Below are 24,061 nucleotides of genomic sequence, written 5' to 3' on the forward strand. Positions count from 1 at the left end.
GTCCTGCTTTAATTTGTACTGGTGTCACGCTCTGTGCTGTCACCGTGTGTTTATGCCTGTGTTATCACCTTCCTTTGCTTTGCTCCAACTGCTCTTTTGCTCTCTCTTTGTCTCTTTTTCGGTTTATGCTACAATCACATTTGCCTGCTTTTTTGCTATCTGCTGCAACATTGCAGTTAAAATTTCCTTTGCTCTTTAATTTCATAGACTTACGTTGCCATTTCCTCACTAGCATTGCTAGTGACTATGGCGAGCGGGCTCCACGCCGACCAATTCACTTTCTTGTACCAACCCGAAAGTGCTCAGAACCTGAAGAGGTCAGTGTAGAAAAATGTTGTGTTTGAACTCTCCGACCCCTAATGTGTTGAATCTGTTGATCCTAGACATCCATTGTCTTTCTGCTGGCTTCAAAATATTTAATATGAGTTGATATTGTAACGGATCGTTAATACGCCAAGGAACCGGAGACTTGTGTTGGTACAGGCTTCTTTATTGACAGGCTCATTCAGCTCCTAGCAGCTAGCTTCTCAGCTAGCTCCACACACGACACCCGCTCTAGCCCGCTCGCAGAACTAGACTGACATCTGGCCCCGCGGCCGCTGGTCCTATATACCCCCTTCCCCCTAGGAACACACCCACACACATTAGTTCCTAGCTGCAATCTAGACACTTCTATTGCACATCACATTACAGGTAATACCTGGATTACCTGGAACGCTACATACTCCCCGCCCAACAATAGGTCAACGCCCACGTTGACACCCACAACCCACACATATCCCCCTGTACCAAAACACAACACCCCACAACATTTTTCCATCACCACATCAATTTCCCCACATAGTCTCTTATCTTTTTACCACTTCTTAATTTTCGTTCCACCGCCACCATTTGCATTTCTTTTCATTTCTTCCCTCTTTTCCCATTCCTTTAAATTCACCCCACATTTCAATTCTCTTTTTACACACATTTCAATTGAACTCAAACCCATTTACGTTTTCCCTCTTTTCTTTACACTCATTTTCAATTCAACCCACATATCATTTCAGTTCAACATTTGACCCCAACATTTACCTTATTTCTCTTTTCTTCTTTACACATTCATTTAAACCACCATCATTTACCTCCCCCCTTTCAAAGCTTCTGTCCCACCTGAAGCACTCTAGTCCTTCTCCACCCCCAGTGGGGTTAGTCCTTCGCAAGGTGACTCTTTTCGGTCCCTTTTCTGTGCTCTACAGTCCTCACACGCACTGCAGTATCTCCGCACGTCCTCCTTTTGTTTGCCCCAGTAGTAAACTCTACGGATGTGGCTTAGTGTCTCTTCAGTCCCAAAATGACTGGATCCTGTGCCCACGTGCGCCATCCTCAGTGCCAATTCTCGCAGGCAACTAGGTACAACCCACTGGGTCCCGCTTTTCCCGTGCCCCTTTCTCACCAAAACCCCATCTCCCCTCAGATGCAGGTCCGAAAACATGTTCCACAGTCCCTTCGTGGCACCGGAACACAGGTGAATCTCCTCCACAGGGGGCCGGCGTCCGGCCACTACCCACGCGAACACCGGACCGATATCCGCGTCCTCCTTCTGTCTGCGTATCCACTCACCCACGTCGACATCCCAGATGACCCTGTCCTCGTCTGTCGGCTCCACCTCTTGCACTCGCTCGTCCTCCCGTCCCGCTCCCCCAGGGGGCGGCGTGTTGAGGCCAGCAGGGCGAACACCATCGGCGTCGATCTCCACCTCGGCTTTCTGCAGTGCAACCGTGGGGGGTGTGTAGCGGCTAGGCTGGGCCGGTTCCCCCGGCGGTAACCCCCCAGGCTCACCCGGAGACACGAGTGCCGCTCCCCCGACTGTAACAGCTCTGCAGATGACGTCTCCCTCTTCCTTCTGGCTGTTCAACACAATTCCCATTATCCTGATGGTCTCGTCGCTGATGGTGATCTCCCCCACTACTGGCTGGTATGCAGAGCAGCTAGCCTGGGCCGGCTCAAACGTCACTCTCCTGCCCAGAACAACCGGCTCTGCACTGCTCCGTTGCGCCGCTGCTTGTAGCTCAGGCTGCTCCACTGCTCCGCTACTCCGCTGCTCCTCTGCTCCTCTGCCTGTTGCTCCGGCTGCTCCCCCGGCTGTGTGTCTCTTCCCACGTTCACACTCTTAGTGCAGTCTCTAGCTAAATGCTCAGGCGACCGGCACGTCCAACAAAGTCTCACCTGTCCGCCGCCTGCACGTCTCTCCTCTCCCGCTGTTCTCCAGTCCCCGACAGCTTCTTGACACTCTCTAGCTATGTGTCCCGATCCACCGCATGCCCAGCAGGCTGCCTGCTGTCCCCAGTACCTTTGCTCCGCATGCCCGGTCCGTCTCCCGGAACCGTCTCGGCACCACCTCGCCACGTGGCCCGGTTCTCCACAGGTCCAACACAGTCTTTGCGGCTCCTCCGTCCGCTTCTCTCCGTGCTGCGCGACCTCTCGTAGCAGCTCCATAAGCCCCTCTGCCCAGGCTGGCGTCGCCTCCAACAGCCGTCTGATCTCCTGCATCAAGCGAGCTTCCATGCCCGCCAGCACCGAGCTGATCCCCGTCGTCAGCTCCTCTTTTCTCCCGTTCACCGATGGCCATTCTTCCTCGCGCACCATCACACGTGGCGCCCGTAGCAGCTAGCACACGCAGCTAGCTTGCTACCGCTAGGTCGCTCGAGCCTTTGATCTCCAACTTTTCCTCCGCCGTTCCTCCTCACTCTCTCCCCTCTCGACCGAATCAGAGGCGCTACCGCTTCACTTGCTGACACCAATGTAACGGATCGTTAATACACCAAGGAACCGGAGACTTGTGTTGGTACAGGCTTCTTTATTGACAGGCTCATTCAGCTCCTAGCAGCTAGCTTCTCAGCTAGCTCCACACACGACACCCGCTCTAGCCTGCTCGCAGAACTAGACTGACATCCGGCCCCGCGGCCGCTGGTCCTATATACCCCCTTCCCCCTAGGAACACACCCACACACATTAGTTCCTAGCTGCAATCTAGACACTTCTATTGCACATCACATTACAGGTAATACCTGGATTACCTGGAACGCTACAATATCATGCTTTCAATGAAAGCATGATATCAACTCATATTTCATCTTCGATCTGTTTTCTGTGAAGTAAAGATGTGTGGACCATATAATGTGAAGTTTTTGTTTACTAAGATGTACATGACCGCCCCCCCCTTCCAAAAAAGGAAAGAAAGAAAAAAAGAAAGAAAGAAAGAAAAAAAGAAAGAAAGAAAGAAAGAAAGAAAGAAAGAAAGAAAGAAAGAAAGAAAGAAAGAAGGAAATGTCATTTTTCAGGCGAAATACAATGCTTTCTTTTAGGCCTCGGCTTGAGTTGCACTCTGCTGAGTCTTTGGATTTCACTGTCATGGCAGTTCATAGAGGAATGCCTTATTAGCCAAAACAGCGCGTGCACGGATCGATCCACTGGACTGTTGCACTTGGAAAAAGAAACGCTTACGCAGTATTTCCTCGCCACACAGCCTGCTCTGACTTTGCTCATCAGCACCTCATTGCCGCTGTCGGGCAGAAACCACACAACTGCAGTATTGTTATTTTTCTTTTTCTTATCTGAATTGAACGTCTAGTCTACATCGTCATTTTTGTGTGGAGCGAGTTTTATGACCCTCAGGTTGTTTCAAAATGAAAGAAGCCAAATGCAGAATTTAGGGATGCTCCGATCACGATTTATTTTTTATTTTTATTATACTTCTGTCTGTGCCCAGAGAGGATCTGGTCACATTATTCTTAAAGTCGAGCTGAACCCAAAAATGACTTTTCTTTTCTTTTAGTTCAAATACCTGGGTATGCAGTGTACCTATTTAATAATGTATGCAAACAAAATCACAACAATCTAATTTCTTTAGTTTTTCACACTTTTTCACATCAAAAGTTCATTTTTCAAGATTTCATTGATAACAGTAATGTACAGTTTGCTGACGTCACCTAGTACTATCAAATTTCTACCCCATTTCAATCAATCATATCACGACATGCAGCTGTCAATCAAATCTTCATTTCTGGATAATTTTCTCTTCCAAATGAAGTAGAAAATGGCGCCTAGTGCCTGTCATCTGGCAGAATTCCTATCCCATAAACTAACTACTAACTTGGCCAATTGTTAGACACATGAACAACAAACAAAAACTATAATCTCTAAGAATGCAAAGAAATGTAACTGGCTCGTTAAAACGCGCATTCCAGGGATATCGTATTTACAGAAATAGCGTAAAAGGCGCGCGCTTGAGAGCGTGGTTGTCAGGGGTCTCCCCTCGGAGATTCCAGGCGGGCGGTAGGGGTGTCAAAAATAATCGATTATACGATGCATCGCGATGCGGACGTGCACGATTCTGCATCGAATAACAAATATCAAAAATCGATTATTAAAAAAAAAAAAAAATTATAATCAAATAAAATAGAATGTAAGTACATGCAGTTGTTTATTTTAATTATGGATCATAATACAATGCAATTCCAAATGCACTTTTATTTTAAAAGTAGCCACACAGTGAGAAAAAAGAAAGTGAGAAAAAATAAATCATGTATTGCGGAAAAAGTGATGCATCGATTTAAGATGCATCGCGATGCATCGTGATGCATCGTTTAATCGAATCGAATCGAATCGTTGACAGATGAATCGTAATCGAATCGAATCGGGAGGCCAGTGAAGATTCACAGCCCTAGCGGGCGGGCAGCACCCATTCATCGGATTGTCCGCTCCCTCCGCACGAAGCAGCTGGCTGCCTGGTACTCCGCGGATCCCATTCGCGTAGCACGACAACATGCTGAATCCCACTCGATTTGGGGGTGGAACACGCCATGATTGGCCAAAGCCCAATCCAGTCCCCAGAATTGTCAAATAAAATCATCAACATGATACTATGACCCGCCTCTCAACCTGTCATCTTAGACAAACTATGTTTTCAGTCTGAAACTGACTCATTATGCACGTGACGAACAGGTTCAGTTCGACTTTAAAACCGGGGTTATTTTCATAACCTTGATTGATTCGTGATTAGGGATGCAATTTTTTTTTATCAATTTCCTTATTGACGATCAGTCATGTCAATAATGAATTAATCGATTAATCATTATGTAAAAAATGGAATAACAAAGAAAATACAAAATGTGGGTTTTTACACCTGTCTTTGGGCCTACTCAACAAGGTATATTTCAACATTGTTAATGTTTACAAATTACTACTGTTGTTTTTTTGGGTGTAATGATCCTCCACTGGAATTTTTGCCCGCTTGCTTGGCTCTCTTTTTCCTCTGTATAGGCGGTGAAAGTTAAATTCCTTGTGTGGTGGTAAATCATTCAGCAAAAAATTGAAAAATAAGTAAATATTGCATTATCAATGTACGGTAATGTTTGTTCGATCAAATTCGTAATTGTCGATTACCATCCCTACTCTAATGCCTCCCCTGCACAACTATCGATCTGCTCTGTCCTTTCTTGTCTAATTATTCCTCGTCATCTCATCTTCCTGGAGGCTCTGTCCTCTGCAGCTGTTTCTCCTCTATTAATACACTGGTAGCTTTACCGGTGACTCCTCCTGGGTTCTATCTTTTCTTTCAGCGTTGTACTAGTGTTCTGCATTACTCAGGTAACTGGTTTTAAATAACTTGCCAAAAGAAAATAGCTTGGTGTTGATTTCTGAGGTTGTTCAGGTTGTTCAATTAGACATGCGAAGATAACGACATTAGGCAGCTCTGATCTTGACTGTTACATTTAGTCTATTCACTGTCAAATACATTTCTCATCAGTAATGACGTCGTCTGCATACATAACACTTGAACACAGAGGACATCTACGGCAAATGGCTACCCAACTCGGCCAATGAGAGGTGACAGGGCTCATAATAACACACAACTATTCGGTTGATCGTTACCCTCCAGGGAGAAGAGGATGACAGAGATGTGTGATTACTGAACAGGTGGTAAGCTTTTTTTTTGTTATTTAGCTGACACTAGCCAGAGTGGGTGACATTATGTGAGCAAGTAGGGGTGCACTTTGCTCTATCGTTGCAAAGGCGGTAATTTTGCGTTACCCGTTTTGTGCTGGAATAGCGCCGCGCAAAGCCCTAATTGTGGGCGTGTCGGCCCGCTGTGCTTGGCGTCATCTCGTGCAAACCTCCATATAGGCGTATTTATGCCCAAAACAGTATTCACACATGTGAGATAACGTCCACCCCCCACAGCGTCACGTCTGTGACAGCAGCTTCTTTCTTGCTGAGTGTCGTGGGCAAGCAGAGGGACAGAGTGAGAGACAGAGAAAGAGAGAGGACGAGAGAGAAAAGAGAGATATTGGGAGAGCGAGAGAGGGGGGGAGAGAATTGGAGGATGAACCAGTTCGGATTCAGATAAAGCATTAGAAACTAACGAAAATTGGTGCTGATGGAACAATATCCCATTTGAAACGCAAGCACTTTCAAGTGGTCAAGCACAATCTGATTGCAATCTGATGACAGAAAACGCATGTTAATGTAGGGCTGGGCGATAAAACGATGTCGAAAATTTTCACGAAAAAAACGGCCACGATAACGATGATAAATTTATGAGCTGTAATTTCGATAAAAAATATTTTCAGTGTTGCGTTCAAAACCCCTCAGAAACATGACCGCAGCTTAGCACAGCAATGCTTATTGTGAATAACGTGTCGTTTTTGGGGGGTATTTGAAGGCAACACTGAGTGGAACCAATGGCATCAATGGAAAATAAACCATGTGATGCACGCTTTTGCGGAAGAATCCCTTCTGCTCAGAGCCTCGCAGTCGGCTGGCTGAGTTGAGTTGCTGTTACTAACCAGTTAGAGCCTGGCCTGGCAAGAGTAACATAAACAGATGGAATTGATTTGTACACGGGAGATAAAGCTGCAGCAGACAGTAGTTCTGGTTATGGGTAGCGGTAGCTGGCTGTCATGAATGCTATCAAATTAGCATCTACATCGCGTTAGCTAACGCTAACGTTAGCTTACGCGCTAACGTTAATATCTTCATACTTGACAATCTTGCTAACGTTATGCTATCTGTTAGACCATCTATAGCAGCTATCCGAATAACATTACACATCTATGGTTTAAACAGTCTTTGCTTCCTTTATCAAACCAACAGCAGCTAACTATAGCTGCATAATCAACACCTAGCCTTGGACCAAGACCTTCATTGCATTAATTTAATGCAATGAACGTAATTAATGCAATGAACGTAACGTTGCATTATGTTGTTTTAATGATTAAAACAACATAATGCAATACACACAACAGAATAAGCACACCAAAGACCAGTGGTATAAGGGAAAACAAGTAACAAGCATAGAACAATTATAATAAGATGAAAATGCAAATGGATCAAGTTACATTAAAAAGCCATAAGTGAATAGTATGGACAAACAGATGACTAAATAAAGGGTTATCATTTAATGACAACAATAGCCATTGAGCTGCATTGAGCCTCTCTCATGAGAATACTTTGAATTGAATTCAACTTAATTGTAACCGGTCAGAGATTAATAGAGTCGTATCTTATACATTCTATATCGCTCTGCATTGAATTTTAATTGTGCCCCTAAAATTCTTCATGTGCTTTTTATGTGCAATTAGTATTATTGATAGATTTATATCGTGATAAATATCGACATCGATCGATATAAGAAACCATATCGTGATAAAAAAAAATGCCATATCGCCCAGGCCTATGTTAATGCCAGGTGTAAATGGCCTCCTAGTCAACATGCCCTCATCCCGAAACAACAGAATAGGTATATTTCCACTGACTCCCAAAATTACATGTATGCAGAGGAATGCAGGAGGAACCTTCCCCCGTCACCCTGTGTAGCTCCCCACAGTTAACACTGTGGAGTCTTCCTGTGGTCTATCATCAGCCGGGACATGAAATGGACAACAGAGGATGTACTTCCTGCGGCAGCTGAAGAAATTCAAATGCCAAAAGCAATGATGGTGCTCTTCTACACCTCCACCGTCGAGTCCATCCTCACCTCCTCCATGACCATCTGGTATGCGGCTGCTGCCCTCAAGGACATCTGCAGACTGCAGCGCATCATCTGCTGTGCTGAAACGGAGCTGCACACCGTCTCTCGGTCTCGGAAAATCATGGCCGACCCCTCCCACCCAGGCCATTACATTACATTACATTACATCATTTGGCAGACGCTTTTATCCAAAGCGACTTACAATAACACATTTTTGTCAGCAATAGAGAAATCAACTATGCAACACAGTCTATGACAGCTACAACTTCTGAACGAATAGTGGTAAAGTTTAGTTAGTTTATTTGTTTTTGTTTTTTGAGAGCGAGAGAGAGAGAGAGAAAGATGTTAGTTCAAGAAGGGCCCAGATGGAGCCTGAAAAGGTGTGTCTTTAGTCTTTGCCGAAAGATCGGCAGTGATTCGGCCATCCTGACCGAAGGTGGAAGCTCGTTCCACCATTGAGGTGCCAGGGACGAGAAGAGTCGCGAACGGGATGAGCGACTTTTGAGCCCCCGTAGCGGAGGAGGGGGGAGGCATCCTGCACTGGTGGAGGAGCGGAGGGAACGGTGAGAGATTTGGAGCCTGACCATAGATTGTAAGTGGGGCTGTCTGGTGTACTGCCCTGTAGGCCAGAACCAGTGTCTTGAATTTAATGCGTGCCGAGATGTAAGGTTGTGCCGATTGGCGATCGGATCAAGCTCAGTGGCCTTGTGGTTTGAGTGTCCGCCCTGAGACTGGGAGGTTGTGAGTTCGATCCCCGGCCGAGTCATACCAAAGACTATAAAAATGGGACCCATTTGCCTCCCTGCTTGGCACTCAGCATCAAAGGGTTGGAATTGGGGGGTTAGATCACCATATGATTCCCGAGCACAGCACTGCTGCCGCTCACCGCTCCCCCAGGGGATGGGTCAAATGTGGAGAACAAATTTCGCACACTCAGGTGTGTGACAATCAGTGGGACTTTACCTTTACCTATATTGCCAACTCAATGGCTGAAATGATGATTGATTTTTCCTAGCCGATCTCGATCCCTGCCCGTCGCCCGTGCCCCGAGCCATCTCATCTCGTCTCCACATGCCGCGCCGCCTACCATGCAAAACTACTCTGTGCTCAGCTCCATAAGAGTAACGTTATATGTAGATGTAGGCAGGCACAATGACCGATGAATACAAAGTTGTTATACCGTAGTTTTGGCCGCTGTCAGTCAGAGGCTGTAATTAATCGTCCTACCTGTCTGTCATGCAGTGCTGCGGAAGGATGAAAGCAATCCATTCCAGTCTGTCCAAACTTAATGCCGATCTAATCCCAGTATGAGATGCAGGGAAATATATTATAGTAGCTGATGTGTTTTGAAGAGCATTGTCACGTTTTCACAGTCTTGCTATAGTATAGCATTATATTTTACGTTTGCTATATTAAACTGCCATGAGATTTGTTTGCGGAGATGTCGGTGGGGATGAAAGTCGCTGTGTGGTTGGAGGCTCACTTTTAAAAGTCTGTAGGCTACGTGTGTCTATGTGCTTTGGTGCGACAATATCACTGCATCTCATGTTCAGTTTAACATATTAGTATCTTATCTTATCAACGTTACTCCGAGCCGATGGTGAGCAGGCAAGGCAGTGGAGAACGAGAGTGAAAAAAGAAAAGAGATGGACTGAGACGCAGATCAAAGGGCAAGCACCGGCAAACAGGGCTGCAATCAGACCTTACTAACGAGGCTCACCGCGGACACCAGAAACATGTCCAAATATACAGCAGCAGCATCCATTCACTGACAAATAGTTCTAACAACACACACTCACTGCTGCGCCACACATATCTCTGCAAGTTGCCATCATCAGCATCCACTGACACACACTCACACACACACACACACACACACACACACACACTTTCTGACCACAGGAAGGGGGTGTCTTGCGATGACATCGTGCATTGGCCATGTCAAAGGGTGGCGATTGGACGATCTGACTGAGGTCAAGTTCGCGCAACTCTACCGAGATGGGAAGCCAGTGACGGTCCCGGAAGAGGGGAGCCTCATGAGAGAATTTGGGTTAGTTGAACACCAGACGGGCTGCAGCGTTCTGAATGAGCTGAAGCGGTCGGATGTCAGCGGCAGGAAGGCCGGCCAGAAGCATGTTGCAGTAGTCCAGGCGGGAGATGATAAGTGACTAGACCAGGAGTTGTGTCGCTTCCCTGGTGAGAAACGGGCGGATCTTGCGGATGTTGTACAAGGAGAACCTACAGGAGCGTGCTGTCACAGCAATGTAGGCCGAGCAAGACAGCTGGTTGTCAATGATCACCCCAAGGTTCTTAGCTGTTTGGGAGGGAAGCACAGTGGTATTGTCAATGGAGATGGAGAGGTCTTGAGGAGGGTGGAGAAGGTGGAAAATAGTTTGCTGGAGTTTGGACGCAGAGGACTGGATTTCAAAGATGAAGAAGGAGATTTTTGCTTTTGAGGGTCACAGTGAGGTTGGAGGTGGAGCAGGATCTGGTGAAGACCAGGTCAAGCATGTTCCCTGCTTTGTGAGTTGGATGAGATTGAGAGAGGTAGAGGTCGAAGGATGAGAAGAAGTTAAGGAAAGGCAGAGATTGCAAGGTTGCCGGCTGGATGTTGAAGTCGCCCAGAAGAATGAGTGGCGTACCATCCTCAGGAAGGACGGAGAGAAGGGTGTCCAGCTCGTCAAGGAAGTCACCAAGCTGACCAGGCGGGCGGTAGATTACAACAATGTTGAGTTTGAGGCCACAAACTTTTTGAGGTCCTCCCCCTTGGCAGGAGAATGAGGTCTAGCATGACCAGAACCTCTCGTCACAAGGCAAGACAGCTTCGTCCCAACTGCCATCTGCCGCTTCAACGAGGCCCGACTTAATCACATCCCCCCTATCCCCGCCTCTTCAATGAGGCCTGAAAGCCCCCACGAATAAGGACATCGACCTATCGTGATCTCGTGAATCCAGCTGCTTCGCAAGGTTAGGGTCATGATAGCACATGATTGAAAACCACTGCTATAGAGACCTGGCAACAAACACTGCGGCACATCTGAAAAGGATATTGAAGTAGTACAACATCATCATGACCTTGAGCCAATTGCAGGCAACTGGTCCACTATGGAGCTCCAGTACCTGTGCCACTTTGCAGTAGAATATCTGGAGAGGCAATACCCCCCCAAAAAAAAACAATATGCTGAACCGACATTATCCCAGCCCCCCTCATCCAGATCTCACTTGTCCCAGCTGCAGATAGGCTACTCCATGATCAGATTCCATTCTCATGACATGTACGCTGACTGAATTACAGCCAGTGGCAAACGTATTCCTCATTAATCACAAGGACCAACGTCATCTTTCATTTCAATGGACTGTCTGCCCCCAGCAGTTAGAGAGAGAGTGGGGGGAGACAGTACAGGCATGTAGAAAGAAGAGACGGAGAGAAAATAGGCTGACGCATCTGGGAACTGAAGAACATCGTTGTATGTGTGTGTGTGTGTATGTGTGTGTGTGTGTGTGTGTGTGTGTGTGTGTGTGTGAATGTGTCACTCTCTGCTCGTGTCATCACATACAGCAGGGATACTCAACTTGCTTTGCCCGGGGGCCACTTTCGTGAAATGATAGAAGGCCAGGGGCCAGTTAATAAACAAACAATATACATTTTTCTGTAGCAGATTGTCAGCCGGAGTTTAGTCTGACAATGTTGTGCACACCGGATAGTTAGTTAGGTTAAGTTAGTTAAGTACATACATAAGTGCCTGGGTAGCAAGCAGACGGCGGTATTTGACAATTTAGCAGCTAAATCGTAGATTATTGAAAGATATTCCATATTCCAGACTGAAATGCTATTCACCTTATGTAGCCACGCCCATTTGACCCGGTTGTGTGGCCGTATCAAAACTTCCGGCTAAAAAAATAAAATGGCTGGCTTCTCCAATATCATCTAACTCTGAATTAACTAATAATTTAGCCAATTGTATGTAACATACCAAATAAAGGGATGGGGATAGGAGGTGGGGAGGGATGAGGAGGGAAAGGGGGATTACACTCACCGATGGCGTCATGCTGCCGTGTTGTGGTCAGCCAGGTTGACATCATCACTACCACTGGTAGGTATTGGTCAATGGCGACTGATGACGCCACACCTACGCCGACGCGGCACCACGTCCGCGTCGCCACAGACCTATGACGCCATCAATGAGTGTGTCTGTATCTACTCCACCTCTAAGACATACGTACATATATAACAAAACCCATTAGTTTACGGCCTCATATCGCATCCATTTGTTCCATCGTCTTTCATATTCTGTCACTGTGTTTCTAATCTTATAAGTTATCCTTTCCATCTCTAAGATTTCCTGTATTGTTTCTTTCCATTTTTGGACTGATTTGCGGGGTCTAACCAGGATTATTTGCCTCAGAGGTGCGATCCTGAGTATTCTATACAAATACCGATCTGTTTCCTTCACTAGCTCTGCTGGAGTTTTTCCAAGAATGATATGGAAAGGTTCAATTGTTGATTTCAACTTAAATATATTCATGATATCCCTTATGATTGAGTGCCAGAAGGATTCTAGTACAGGATAGAAAAAGAAGACGTGTGAGTGGTTAGCCTTTCCTTCACCACATTTTCTCCAGCAGTCTGCTTTCATTGATGTATTAATTTTAGAGAGCACGTTTGGGGTAAGAAAGAATCTTGTGTATAATTTCCATGCAAATTCTCTCCAGTATTTGTTCAAATATACATACTTCAGCATGCGGTGGGACGCGTCATCAGTGATGTTGACTGGGGTCGCAAGGTGTTTCGGGTCATTCCAACATCATACACCCTCGCCCAGTAGACCCGGCCGAGGCCGATTAAGACCCCGACCCGCGTCCCGGAAGCAGCCGCTACGGATCAGCCTTCCTACTCTGTCTGCAACGTTGCCCGCGGAAGGGTTGATCACTCCCAATCCGCTGCAATAGAGCCAGTGCTACGTCGCAGCATTGAAAGACCCTTCGGTGCATGGAGGCTAAGGCATTGTGGGTTGTCTCCCAGCCGCTCTCCTCCTTCGTCTTACCGGGCCCTCTCCCAACAACACAGGCAGCTAGTCTGTACCTGGTTGTCAGGCATCCAATGGAAAAATAGATGCCTCAAGAAGGCCTGTGCGCTGCACGTCATCCGGCTGCGCCGAGCACCTCGCTCTAGCCTGGAGGACCCCAGGCCGCGCCGATGTTTACACAGATTTTCAGGAGACTAATCCGTAGCGTTTGTGGATTTCTCCCTCACGAGAGAGCCAGTCTGGGTTGCTAACCCATCCCGTACCGGGTTGCCGTCTCTCCGACCGTCAACTGTCTCTCCAGTTTGTTACCAATCTATTCCTTGGTTGTCACCTAGTCTATTCCTAAGCGTCACTGGCCAGGGAAACCAGGGTTCTACGTTCAAATATACATACTTCAGCATGCGCTGGGACGCATCATCAGTGATGTTGACTGGGGTCGCAAGGTGTTTCGGGTCATTCCAACATCATACACCCTCGCCCAGTAGACCCGGCCGAGGCCGATTAAGACCCCGACCCGCGTCCCGGAAGCAGCCGCTACGGATCAGCCTTCCTACTCTGTCTGCAACGTTGCCCGCGGAAGGGTTGATCACTCCCAATCCGCTGCAATAGAGCCAGTGCTACGTCGCAGCATTGAAAGACCCTTCGGTGCATGGAGGCTAAGGCATTGTGGGTTGTCTCCCAGCCGCTCTCCTCCTTCGTCTTACCGGGCCCTCTCCCAACAACACAGGCAGCTAGTCTGTACCTGGTTGTCAGGCATCCAATGGAAAAATTGATGCCTCAAGAAGGCCTGTGCGCTGCACGTCATCCGGCTGCGCCGAGCACCTCGCTCTAGCCTGGAGGACCCCAGGCCGCGCCGATGTTTACACATTGGGAATTTATTGTTTTGTGAATCTCTCTGCACACTTGCTTCCAACCCTGTTCATTTAATTGATGTCCTATTTCCGCTGTCCATTTTTGTTGAATACTATTCTGGGTGTCTATATTGTCTTGAAGAGTTTTATATACAGTATTTTGACAGGGCATTTTTGATTACCTTGTTATGATTTTTGATTAGAAAACCAATTAAAGGGTGTTTCTTTATCAACTTGATTTTTTTTTTTTTTTAATAGGTCCTTACTTGTAGGTATTTAAAGGAATTACGTTGTGCCAGATCGTACTTAGAGTTAGTGATTTTAAATGATTTTATCGTATTATTTGTCAACATTTGAAGATATACTTTTAGTCCTTTTGATGCCCATATTTGCAGTATGTTGTCTGTTTTGTTCGATTCCAATTGGGGATCGCTTGCCATTTCTTGAAAATAAACCATATCATTATTTATTTTATGAGTCTTACATACAGTGGTCTATGTTGAGCCATTACGGACACTGTAGTTTCAGGAAGTTATGCTACAATGGATGGGCTGGAGGGACGAATCAATGAATCGTCACTTCTCATGCCTAAAACCTAACCAATCGTCACTCCTCCCCTCCCCCCAGCCCATCCATTCTAGCCACACAAAGACGTCTCTTTACAGTCAGCTGTTGTGTTGCGCACTCGAGTGAATGAAAGCACATTTGATGTTGTTTTCCCCATAATTCTGCAGATTCATTCAACCCTGATCCTGCTGAAAATTGAAGAACTTAAGCAAGTAACGACTTAAGTGTTTGATTATTAATTGTAATGTGATTACTGGTTTAGGAACCGTAATGCCTTACACTACTCGTTAGTCATTACCGACAAATGTATTGTGATTACAGTAACCCCCAACACTGATCAAGTGATCATGAAACAGAATATAGACGTACAGGTCATAGAGGTAAGCCAAATGCATGTTATTATTGTAGTCTTTACGCCTGTCTATCAATCGGTGGCTTATTTATAGCCTTGCAGTCTTTCACCCTCGCAGGCTTGATGTGATGACGTTGAACACGTCATGGGTACATACGACTGAAGTCCACGAGGGCCCATTCCACAAGTCCGGACGGTGGACAATTGGATTGGGCCAGAGTTTGATTATAAACTGCAGGAAGAGCGCGTGGCTTTGGTGATTTGTTTTGTGTGTGATGCCATGGAAGCCACACAATCAAAAGTTGGTCAATGTATAACAAGGGCAAATTCGGCCCAGGACCACGTGCGTTGTGTAGCATCCACGGGGCCAGGCTTACCTGGGATGTGGCTAAATGGGGTACAGCCACGGATGGAGTGACGCCAAATCGTGACAATTGTTATTCCATTCAATTTGCGATACTTCTTGTATAGTGTCATTATGAAAGGGGCTTCAAGGCAGACGAGACTGGCATTATCGCGCCATAAGCTGCATAAAGTTCACAAGCTTGTGATCTATTTCAATGATGACAAAGCTGAGTTCCCCCACTGAAAATGCCCGAAGTCACAGTCACTTACTTGAGGGGAGAGGACGGCTTTAATCAGTTGTTCGGTCTTTTCCCCCCTCCCATTCTAAAGTAATGCACTTCTTCACTGCAACTCTGCATGGATCACTGCTTCTCTGCATCCTCTGCATACTCTGCAGCGGCAGTAACTGTATCACTCATGGTTAAACGTGCAATTAATCCGCCGTTCGCATAAGTTAAGTTATAAGTTAAGTTAAGTTAAGTTAAGTTAAGTTAAGTTAAGTTAAGTTAAGTTATCCTTTATTTATCCCCTTGGGGAAATTCATCCTCTGCATTTGACCCATCCTCTACTAGGAACCTTCCTAGAACTAGGAGCAGTGGGCAGCCACTGTGCAGCGCCTGGGGGTGTGCCAAACCGAACCGTGGAGGCTGGTACGGCCGCGATAAAGAGTGTGTGTGTGTGTGTGTGTGTGTGTGTGTGTGTGTGTCTAGGTGCGCTCGTCGTAGTACAGGCAGCGCCACAAGTGGGCGGGGGTGAACATTTAGCAGCAAGATTGAAACACCACCCCGTTGGGAAACAAGAGGGAATCTCACCAAACGACCCAGAAATAAGCGTCCTTTCTGTGACATTATGACTGACTGACTGTCGTGAGTGAATGAATGAATGACTGATGCCAAAATGCCATCTCCTGACCAATCTGCAATCCATCTGCAATGCACCTAATATGTAGCCTGGTGAACCGCCCGTCACGTGAACTCACATTGCATTTGGTTCTCCGTGACGGTCTGGACCTGCACAGGCAGTTAAGATGATTGGTCGAGCCATGCCGGCTCGACCAATCAGCGGCGGCCGTAGGCGGGCTCTGGCTCGTCTGGGCAAGTAGTGGGTACATGGTCTTTGTAGTTCTTTTCACTCGTCAACATGGCTGCCGCCGCGGAAGTGAAAGGCAGTGAATGAAATTGAATGTAACGTTCCCAATTCTATGTATTAAATTCTAAAAAACGACCCTCAACATTTGGGAAGGCTAAGCCACACAACTAGTTTGTTATAATCTAACTAAATGCTTCGAAGGTGACTTTACGACCGCGAGGACTCAATCAATGAATACCACGGAGATCATCCACAGGCACCTTCCGCGATCTGATTGGTTGAAGTTAACACCCACCAGCGGTGATAGACAGATGGGTCATCCAATCACCTGCCAAGTAGCTTGGACAAAGTGCCCGCCTCCGTCAGCGGGTCTGGTGACTTCAAACCCAGATCGACTGGTTTAGTGAAACCTATGTGGAGCTATACCGTCCATCTGGCAGCGTCAGGTTACCTAATATGCACATCATGTCAAGTTTTTAATTTGGCGATGCACAGATTATCAGCATTTTAGTGAATCCACCAACAGTATCCCTTTGTGAAAACAAAAGTGAATCTTAACATTCCACAATTTGCCCCAAGCTCGCAAGTGTTCGTAATGCTCTCCAGCTGTGATATCGTATTGACATGTAATTCTGATAAATGATTGGACAGGTACACCTGAAGCGTGGACCTCGAACCGTACGGTGCAGATTTTCTTCTGGAACTTTTCAACCCTAAAAAAGTATAGCATTTCATCACAAAATGATCATTGTGTTTATACCTTATACCTTATACATACACCTGAACCGGCCCGCTAAAGGGTCCAATCCGGCCCCAGGATGACTTTGCTAAATGTCAAAATGGCACTGAGAAGTCCTTCAAAAACAATGTGATGAACTTGTGAAGGCTAAGGAGGTACCAGGTTTCAGGAACAAGTTGCATTGTCTCCCCTGATTCTAAGAATAGTCGAATCACTTGGTTTGAGCAAGTAAAACAATTTTTATAAGCAACCTCTCCCTCTTCATGGGATTTCATCCGCCATTCATTTTTCCATAAACCTTGCTTAAAATGCTTATAAAAATTGTTTTACTTGCTCAAACCAAGCGATTCGACTATACTTAGAATCAGGGGAGACAATGCAACATTTCACTCACATAAAAAATAAAGAAATAATAATAAAAAATAAAAAATAAATTACATTTTTTTTTTTTTTTTTCGAATTTCGATTAAAAGTCGACTTTGGCCAGCGAATTTCGAATAGTGTTTTTGCTAGAAATGCCCATCCCTAGTACTATCACAATACTTAAGTCACAGTACAATATACTATTGTGGTATTGCGATATGCTAGTATTGCAATATATTGAATTGATTATTGCGATATTTCGCGATGTATTGCCTTTTTTCCACTGATGGGCAGTGGCAGCACAATGATGTGCCCAAGGAAAACTTTGTCAACATCTGTTTTATCCAAGATAAAGTTTCCAGTCTGTTGATCTCACTTCAACCATTTTTATAGTATACAGACTGACCAACACTGCCGTAAAAATGCTGCATGCACCTAACAATTACATTTATATAATGAAATATTGCGATACTTGGCATAAGATATATTGCCACACAAAATATCGCGTTACTATCCTCTATCGATTTACTGGCAGAGTATCTGAGAGTGGATTCTTCCTTTTAAGATGGACGCATCAGGAACATTTCCTCACCTACTGTAGTATCATCAACCATGATACCATCATAACCTCTCTTTCTCTCTGTCTCTCTCTCTCTGTATCCTCCAGTAAGGGTAGAGTGTCCTCCATTATGAACCCTCTCTACAGTCCTGTCCAGCCTGCGGCTCCCTATGGAAACCCTAAGAACATAACATATACAGGTGAGCCTCACTACATACTATCACTTGGCATTGGTATGACTGGTATGAGGGTTTTCCCCACTGTTCAGCTTGAAGGGGCAAAGATGGGTGTGTTTGATGTTTCACATCAGAATCAGAATCAGAATCAGAATCAGAAAGACTTTAATGATCCCCGGGGGGAAATTGGGACAAGTTACAGTAGCTCGCTCACAGAACACACATAGCATAAAATAAAATAAAAATAAACCGTAGTAAATGCAATATTAAGCAATAGGCAGAAAAACACAACATAGCATAGAATAACTAGTAAATGCGATAGAAGCAAAAGCACAAAATAAGTAGAATGTCTAAGTAGCAAAATACCAATACGTAGAGTAAGTATAGTATACATTCCGTGTCAATTATCATTATTGCCTGTGACATATTGCACATATTGCACGTGATTTATATTAAGTCGGCTTGCCCTATACGTTACACGTGGCTCAGCCAGGCACAGTTAACCTATCGGCTGGCTCAGTCTCAGGGAGACTGAGCGTCTCCGAGGTGCTCTTTTAAGAGAGGCATTAAATAGACCAATGGCCACAGGCAGGAATGATTTCCTGTGCCTCTCCGTACTGCATCTAGGTGGAATCAGTCTCTCACTGAACGTGCTCCTGTGTTTGACTAGCACGTCGTGTAGTGGGTGCGAGTCATTGTTCATGATGGAGCATAGCCTGGACAACGTTCTCTTCTCTGACACCGCAGTCAGAGAGCCCAGATCCAGCCCCACAATGTCCCTGGCCTTACGGATCAGTTTGTTGAGTCTGTTGGCATCTGCTGCCTTCAGCCTGCTGCCCCAGCACACAATAGCATACAGGAAGGCACTAGCCACTACCGACTCGTAGAACATCCTCAGCATGGTCCGGCAGACGTTGAAGGACCTCAGCCGTCTCAGGAAGTAGAGACGGCTTTGCCCCTTCTTGTAGAGTGCATCAGAGTTCTTAGCCCAGTCTAGTTTATTGTCAATGTACACTCCAAGGTACTTGTAATCCTCCACTATGTCAACACTGACCCCGTGGATTGAGACAGGGGTCACCGCAGCCTTGACCCTCCTCAGGTCCACCACCAGCTCCTTTGTCTTTGACACGTTGAGCTGCAGGTGGTTCAGCTCACACCAAGTGACAAAGTTGGCCACCACATCCCGATACTCATCATCGTCACCATCTTTGATACATCCCACTATCGCAGAGTCATCAGAGAACTTCTGAAGGTGGCAAGACTCTGTCTGGTAGGTGAAGTCCGTGGTGTAGATGGTGAAGAGGAAGGGAGAGAAGACCGTCCCCTGTGGTGCTCCCGTATTGCTGACCACTCTGTCTGACACACAGTTCTTCAGGCGCACATACTGTGGTCTGCCAGACAGGTAGTCCACAATCCAGGCCACCAGGGGGGCATCCACTCGCATCGCTGTCAGCTTCTCACCCAGTAGAGCCGGCCTGATGGTGTTGAAAGCACTGGAGAAGTCAAAGAACATGACTCTCACAGTGCTGGCCGGGTTGTCAAGGTGGGCGTAGGCGCAGTTGGTAAGGTAGATGACCGCATCCTCCACTCCCAGTCGGGGCTGGTAGGCGAACTGGAGGGGGTCAAGGGAAGGTTTGACCATAGGCCTGAGCTGCTCCAGGACGAGTTTCTCCAGGGTCTTCATGATGTGGGACGTCAAAGCTACCGGCCTGTAGTCATTGGAGCCACTGGGTCTTGGCTTTTTCGGTACAGGAACTATACAGGACATTTTCCACATCACGGGACCTTTTGGAGACTCAGGCTCTTGTTGAAGATCAGCTATAGTACATCACACAGCTGGGGGGCACAGGCTTTGAGCACCATGGGACTGACGCCATCCGGGCCGGCTGCTTTCCTTGTGTGTAGTCTCAACAGCTGATTCTTCACCTGGTCAGCTGTGATGGTCAGCGTGGGTGGGGGGGGGGTGGCATCATCAGCTCTGAGGCCCATCGGGGGGGGGGAGGGGGGGTGTGACCTCGTCACTGGGAGACGGGGTATGGCCTGGAGGATGAGGGGGGGGGAGGTGGGCCATCAGCCGGGGCCAGAGGGAGGATCAATACTAGTCCATACCCGGGGAGGCGCATGCCACAACTACACGCAGAATTGCCAGAAATGCTAATAAACCGCTTAAATTTGGGGAAATTAAAAAATCCTCTTTGTCAGTCAGAATGCCAATGTGCAATGCCATGTACAGTTTCAGATTTATTGGTCAACCCGTTGGGGAGATTTTATTTATTGCGTTTTTTCGGTTTTTCTCCCATTTTCTTCCCAATTGTACTTGGGAAGCCAATTCCCCCTGCTGTCCCGGTCGATCGGCAGAGAGGGTGTTGTAGACTAGCACATGCTTCCTCTGGTACATGTGCAATTGCCAGCCACTTATTTTCACCTGACAGTGAGGAGTTTCACCGGCAGGACATAGCACGTGGGGAGATCATGCTATTGCCCCCATTTCCCCTCCTCCCCCCGATCAGGTGCCCCGACAGACCAGAGGAGGCAATAGTGCAGCGACCAGGACACATACCACACGCTTCCCACACGCAGACACGGCCAATTCTGTCTGTGTAGTCCCTTAAAACAGACGCATTGGCTCCGGCAATTTGCAAATGCTCCCGAGTCCCAACTATGTCTTCATGGAGGGGAAAGTTGGTCAAAAAGTATGTATTGCCTTAATCGGGGACGTCCGCTCAAGGCGGGACATTTCCCCAATTTTTTCCTGCTCATTTCCCCAATCACCTGCCTCAGATATGTTTACATGTGTTTACACATTTGAATGGGTAAACCTACAGATTGTCTATGGAGCATTCAAAGATTGCAGAAGAGATTGTCGGCTGTGGCTCAGGAGATAGAGCGGGTTGTCCACTAATCATTATTGGATAAAAGGAAAGTCGGAGGTGGTTTGATTCCAGGCTCCTTTTTTTTCTTTTTTTATCCTGGTTGCTGCTCCACCCTCTGCCGATCTGGGGAGAGCCGAAACTGGCTCCATGCTTCCTCCGAGACATGGGCAGTTAGCCAGCCGCTTCTTTTCACCTGACGGGGGAAGCTTCACCGGTAGGACATAGCATGTGGGAGGTTCACGCTATTCCAACCAGTTCCCCTCCCTCTGAACAGGCGCCCTTAACTCATTCACCGCCAAAGACGTCTTTGACGTGTTATCAGAAATAGCCATCCACGCCAAAGACGTGTTTGACGTGTTTTTGGTTTTATTAGTGCAGCGCGAGGTTCAAACACTTACCCAGCCTGTGACATAGTATCAGGTCCCTAGCATCTAAGACAACACATGAACAAACACATACCGCAGCTGTTGTTTTGAAATTGAGCAGGAGGAAAATCAGAAAACGGATAAACGCTTCCTTCTGCAGACAGGAGAAACGCCATTGAAACGCCCCACGGCGCGCTGCACGAGCTGGTCGCCTTCCTCTGTGCCAGCCGGGAGAAAACGGGAGAAAGTAATCCAGAGAGATGTGTTTGATCATCGGAGGAATGAGGAAATGATCGATCAGTTTGACGGGTAATCCAGACTCCAGAGGGCGGTGAGGACGTGTTGAATAGCCGAGGGGAAAACGGGAACGATCAAATAGCAGGGAGGATACTGATAGGACAGGGAGACATGGACACAACAGCTAACAAGGCAGAAGCGGCAGTCACAGCAGCCCGCTGTCCGTTCTCAAGAGCTATTCAGTTGGTTCATGAAATCGCTGGGCTGCGTGCCCTCCAGTGTTGCTCCTGGCCAATCCCGGCGCCACAGGGCGTGGTTATTGCTTATCCTATGTGGGGTTAGAAATCACGCAACGAAGATAAAAGGGCGATCATGTGTGTGTGTGTGTGTGTGTGTGTGTGTGTGTGTGTGTGTGTGTGTGTGTGTGTGTGTGTGTGTGTGTGTGTGTCTGTCTGTCTGTCTGTCTGTCGGTGTGTCTGTCTGTCTGTCTGTCTGTCTGTGTGTCTGTCTGCACACTCACTCACACCGAGTAAACTGTATTGTTGAATGTAAAAAAAAGCACTTCATGTGTGTGTATATATATATATATATATATATATATATATATATATATTTTTTTTTGTCATTTGTCTCATAACGAATAATATTTACATGTCTGATGTCAATACAGTTCAAAATAAAAGAATTGAGAGCGAGTTCTGCCTGAGATTGGGCCCTTTACACAAATTGCCTTTTCTCCTGTTTATTTTCTCAGGGAGACCTTTTGGGTGAAAACAGGGTGTATATAAATGGCTATAAGTAGAGTACAGAACATGCTAAAAGCTAACTTTTTTTTTCCTGGTGAACCCAGAGACGTACATCTTCATTTTGAGGTATTGCAAATCACTTTGGTGCTAATAGATAATTTACTGTGGGTCTTGAAAGATGACCAACAATTATGAAAATCTTTGGCCTGTGCTAAATATTGGCAGTCCTAAACTGGCCATGAATGAGTTAACGACCAGAGGAGGAACCACATTAGCAACCAGGATATTGCATGTTTTGGTGAAGGGGGTTCCTATACGTATGAAGGAAACCCCCGGGAGGCATGGGGAGAACATGCAAACTCCACACAGAAAGGCCCTTTTGACGACCCCACCCGGGCGGTGGGCACTCGAGGACATGCGGACGGGCACGCATTCCTTCAGCGTTCACAGCGTCCCAGGTGGGAATCGAACCCAGGACCTTCGAGCTGTGAGGCGACAGCGCTTACCACTGCACCACCGTACCCCTCTCATTCCAGGCTCCTTCAGTGCCAATCCAATCGGCAGAATACAATGTTGCATTGCACGTTTCTGCAATTCACAGATACGTACAATCTCAAACTACATTTGGAACAAACCGTCCATCTGCCTTTTTACGTTTCTAAACCGTGGCATTTTATGATTCTGTAAACTTACAATCTCAACGTAAATTTGAAAGAAAACAGTTCATTTGAAAACATTGCTGCCAACATTAAACGTTAAACTTAATAACTTTGGTTATGTTTAGGAAAGTAAAACAACTTGGTTAAGGTTAGGATTATGGTTTGGCATTATGGTTTGGGTTAGGCTTAAAGTGATAATACGGAAGATTTCAGTTTTCTTGTCTCTGACAACACCTATTATGGCCATGAGCAGTAATTGCAAATGAGATCCACACAGTGGCGCATATGTGACGTGAAGGTTTTTCTTCTTCTTCTTCTTAATACATTCAAGTTGGCCAGTGGGGGCAGTAATGCAACGCTTGGACGCGAACCGCGCACACATCTCAAAAGAAGAAGATCACTATGACACATGGGTGGCTGGGCGGTGTGTGTGTGTGTGTTAGGGCTGCACGATATGAGGAAAAGCTGCGATGTGCGATAACACTGTTCAATATTGCGATGACGATATGACCTGCGATAAAAAAAAAAAAGCTATAAACAAAAATATTAATGGGTAGGGGTGGCTAAGCCACGATCCGATCCGATTCCGATTCCTGGGGTCACGATCCGATTCCAGAATCGATTCTCGATTCCAACGATTCTCGATTCCAGAATCTAGAATCGATTCTCAATTATGTAGTTTTATATTGCAATAACACACAAAGGTAAATCTAAGACAAAAAATGACAAATGTATTAATGCTGAACTTCAAATTCAACTTCTGAAGTATTACAGTGAGGGCCTAAATTCATTTTGCAATATGAGTGTGTTAATTTAAGCATACGTATCAGTAAGTGGCACGGGATTCTCAAAGCCTGTGTTGAGGGTCATACGAACAAAAATGCACTCTTGAAACAAAAAAAAATCCAAAACCAACAAGTTAATTATTTACATTTTTACTTCAATGTAGAACAGTCATTTCTTCCACATGAGATTACTTTTAGCCTTTTAGTCATAACGAGTATTGAAAGATATTCCATATTCCAGACTGAAATGTTATAACAGAAGTGGAGTATTGGCCAGAATGACATGAACATTTGGACACTTATTCAGCCGGTAT

At 46.2% G+C, this 24,061-nt stretch overlaps 1 protein-coding gene across 1 annotated transcript in view; it reads left to right on the forward strand.

The window, feature by feature from the left end:
- Window positions 1-246: 246 nt before the first annotated feature.
- The window catches only part of LOC310781802 (protein FAM168A-like), a gene marked incomplete at both ends in the record, with an annotated part of 60,198 nt that continues 36,383 nt past the window's right edge, over window positions 247-24,061 (forward strand). Inside the window, 2 exons of the mRNA XM_083642431.1 lie at window positions 247-317; window positions 18,015-18,106. Coding sequence (XP_083498557.1) covers window positions 247-317; window positions 18,015-18,106 — 163 coding nt within the window. The remainder of the gene's footprint in view (window positions 318-18,014; window positions 18,107-24,061) is intronic.

This window comes from Poromitra crassiceps (genome assembly GCF_964638095.1).
Source record: "Poromitra crassiceps genome assembly, chromosome: 1".
NCBI classification, from domain to species: Eukaryota; Metazoa; Chordata; class Actinopteri; order Beryciformes; family Melamphaidae; genus Poromitra; species Poromitra crassiceps.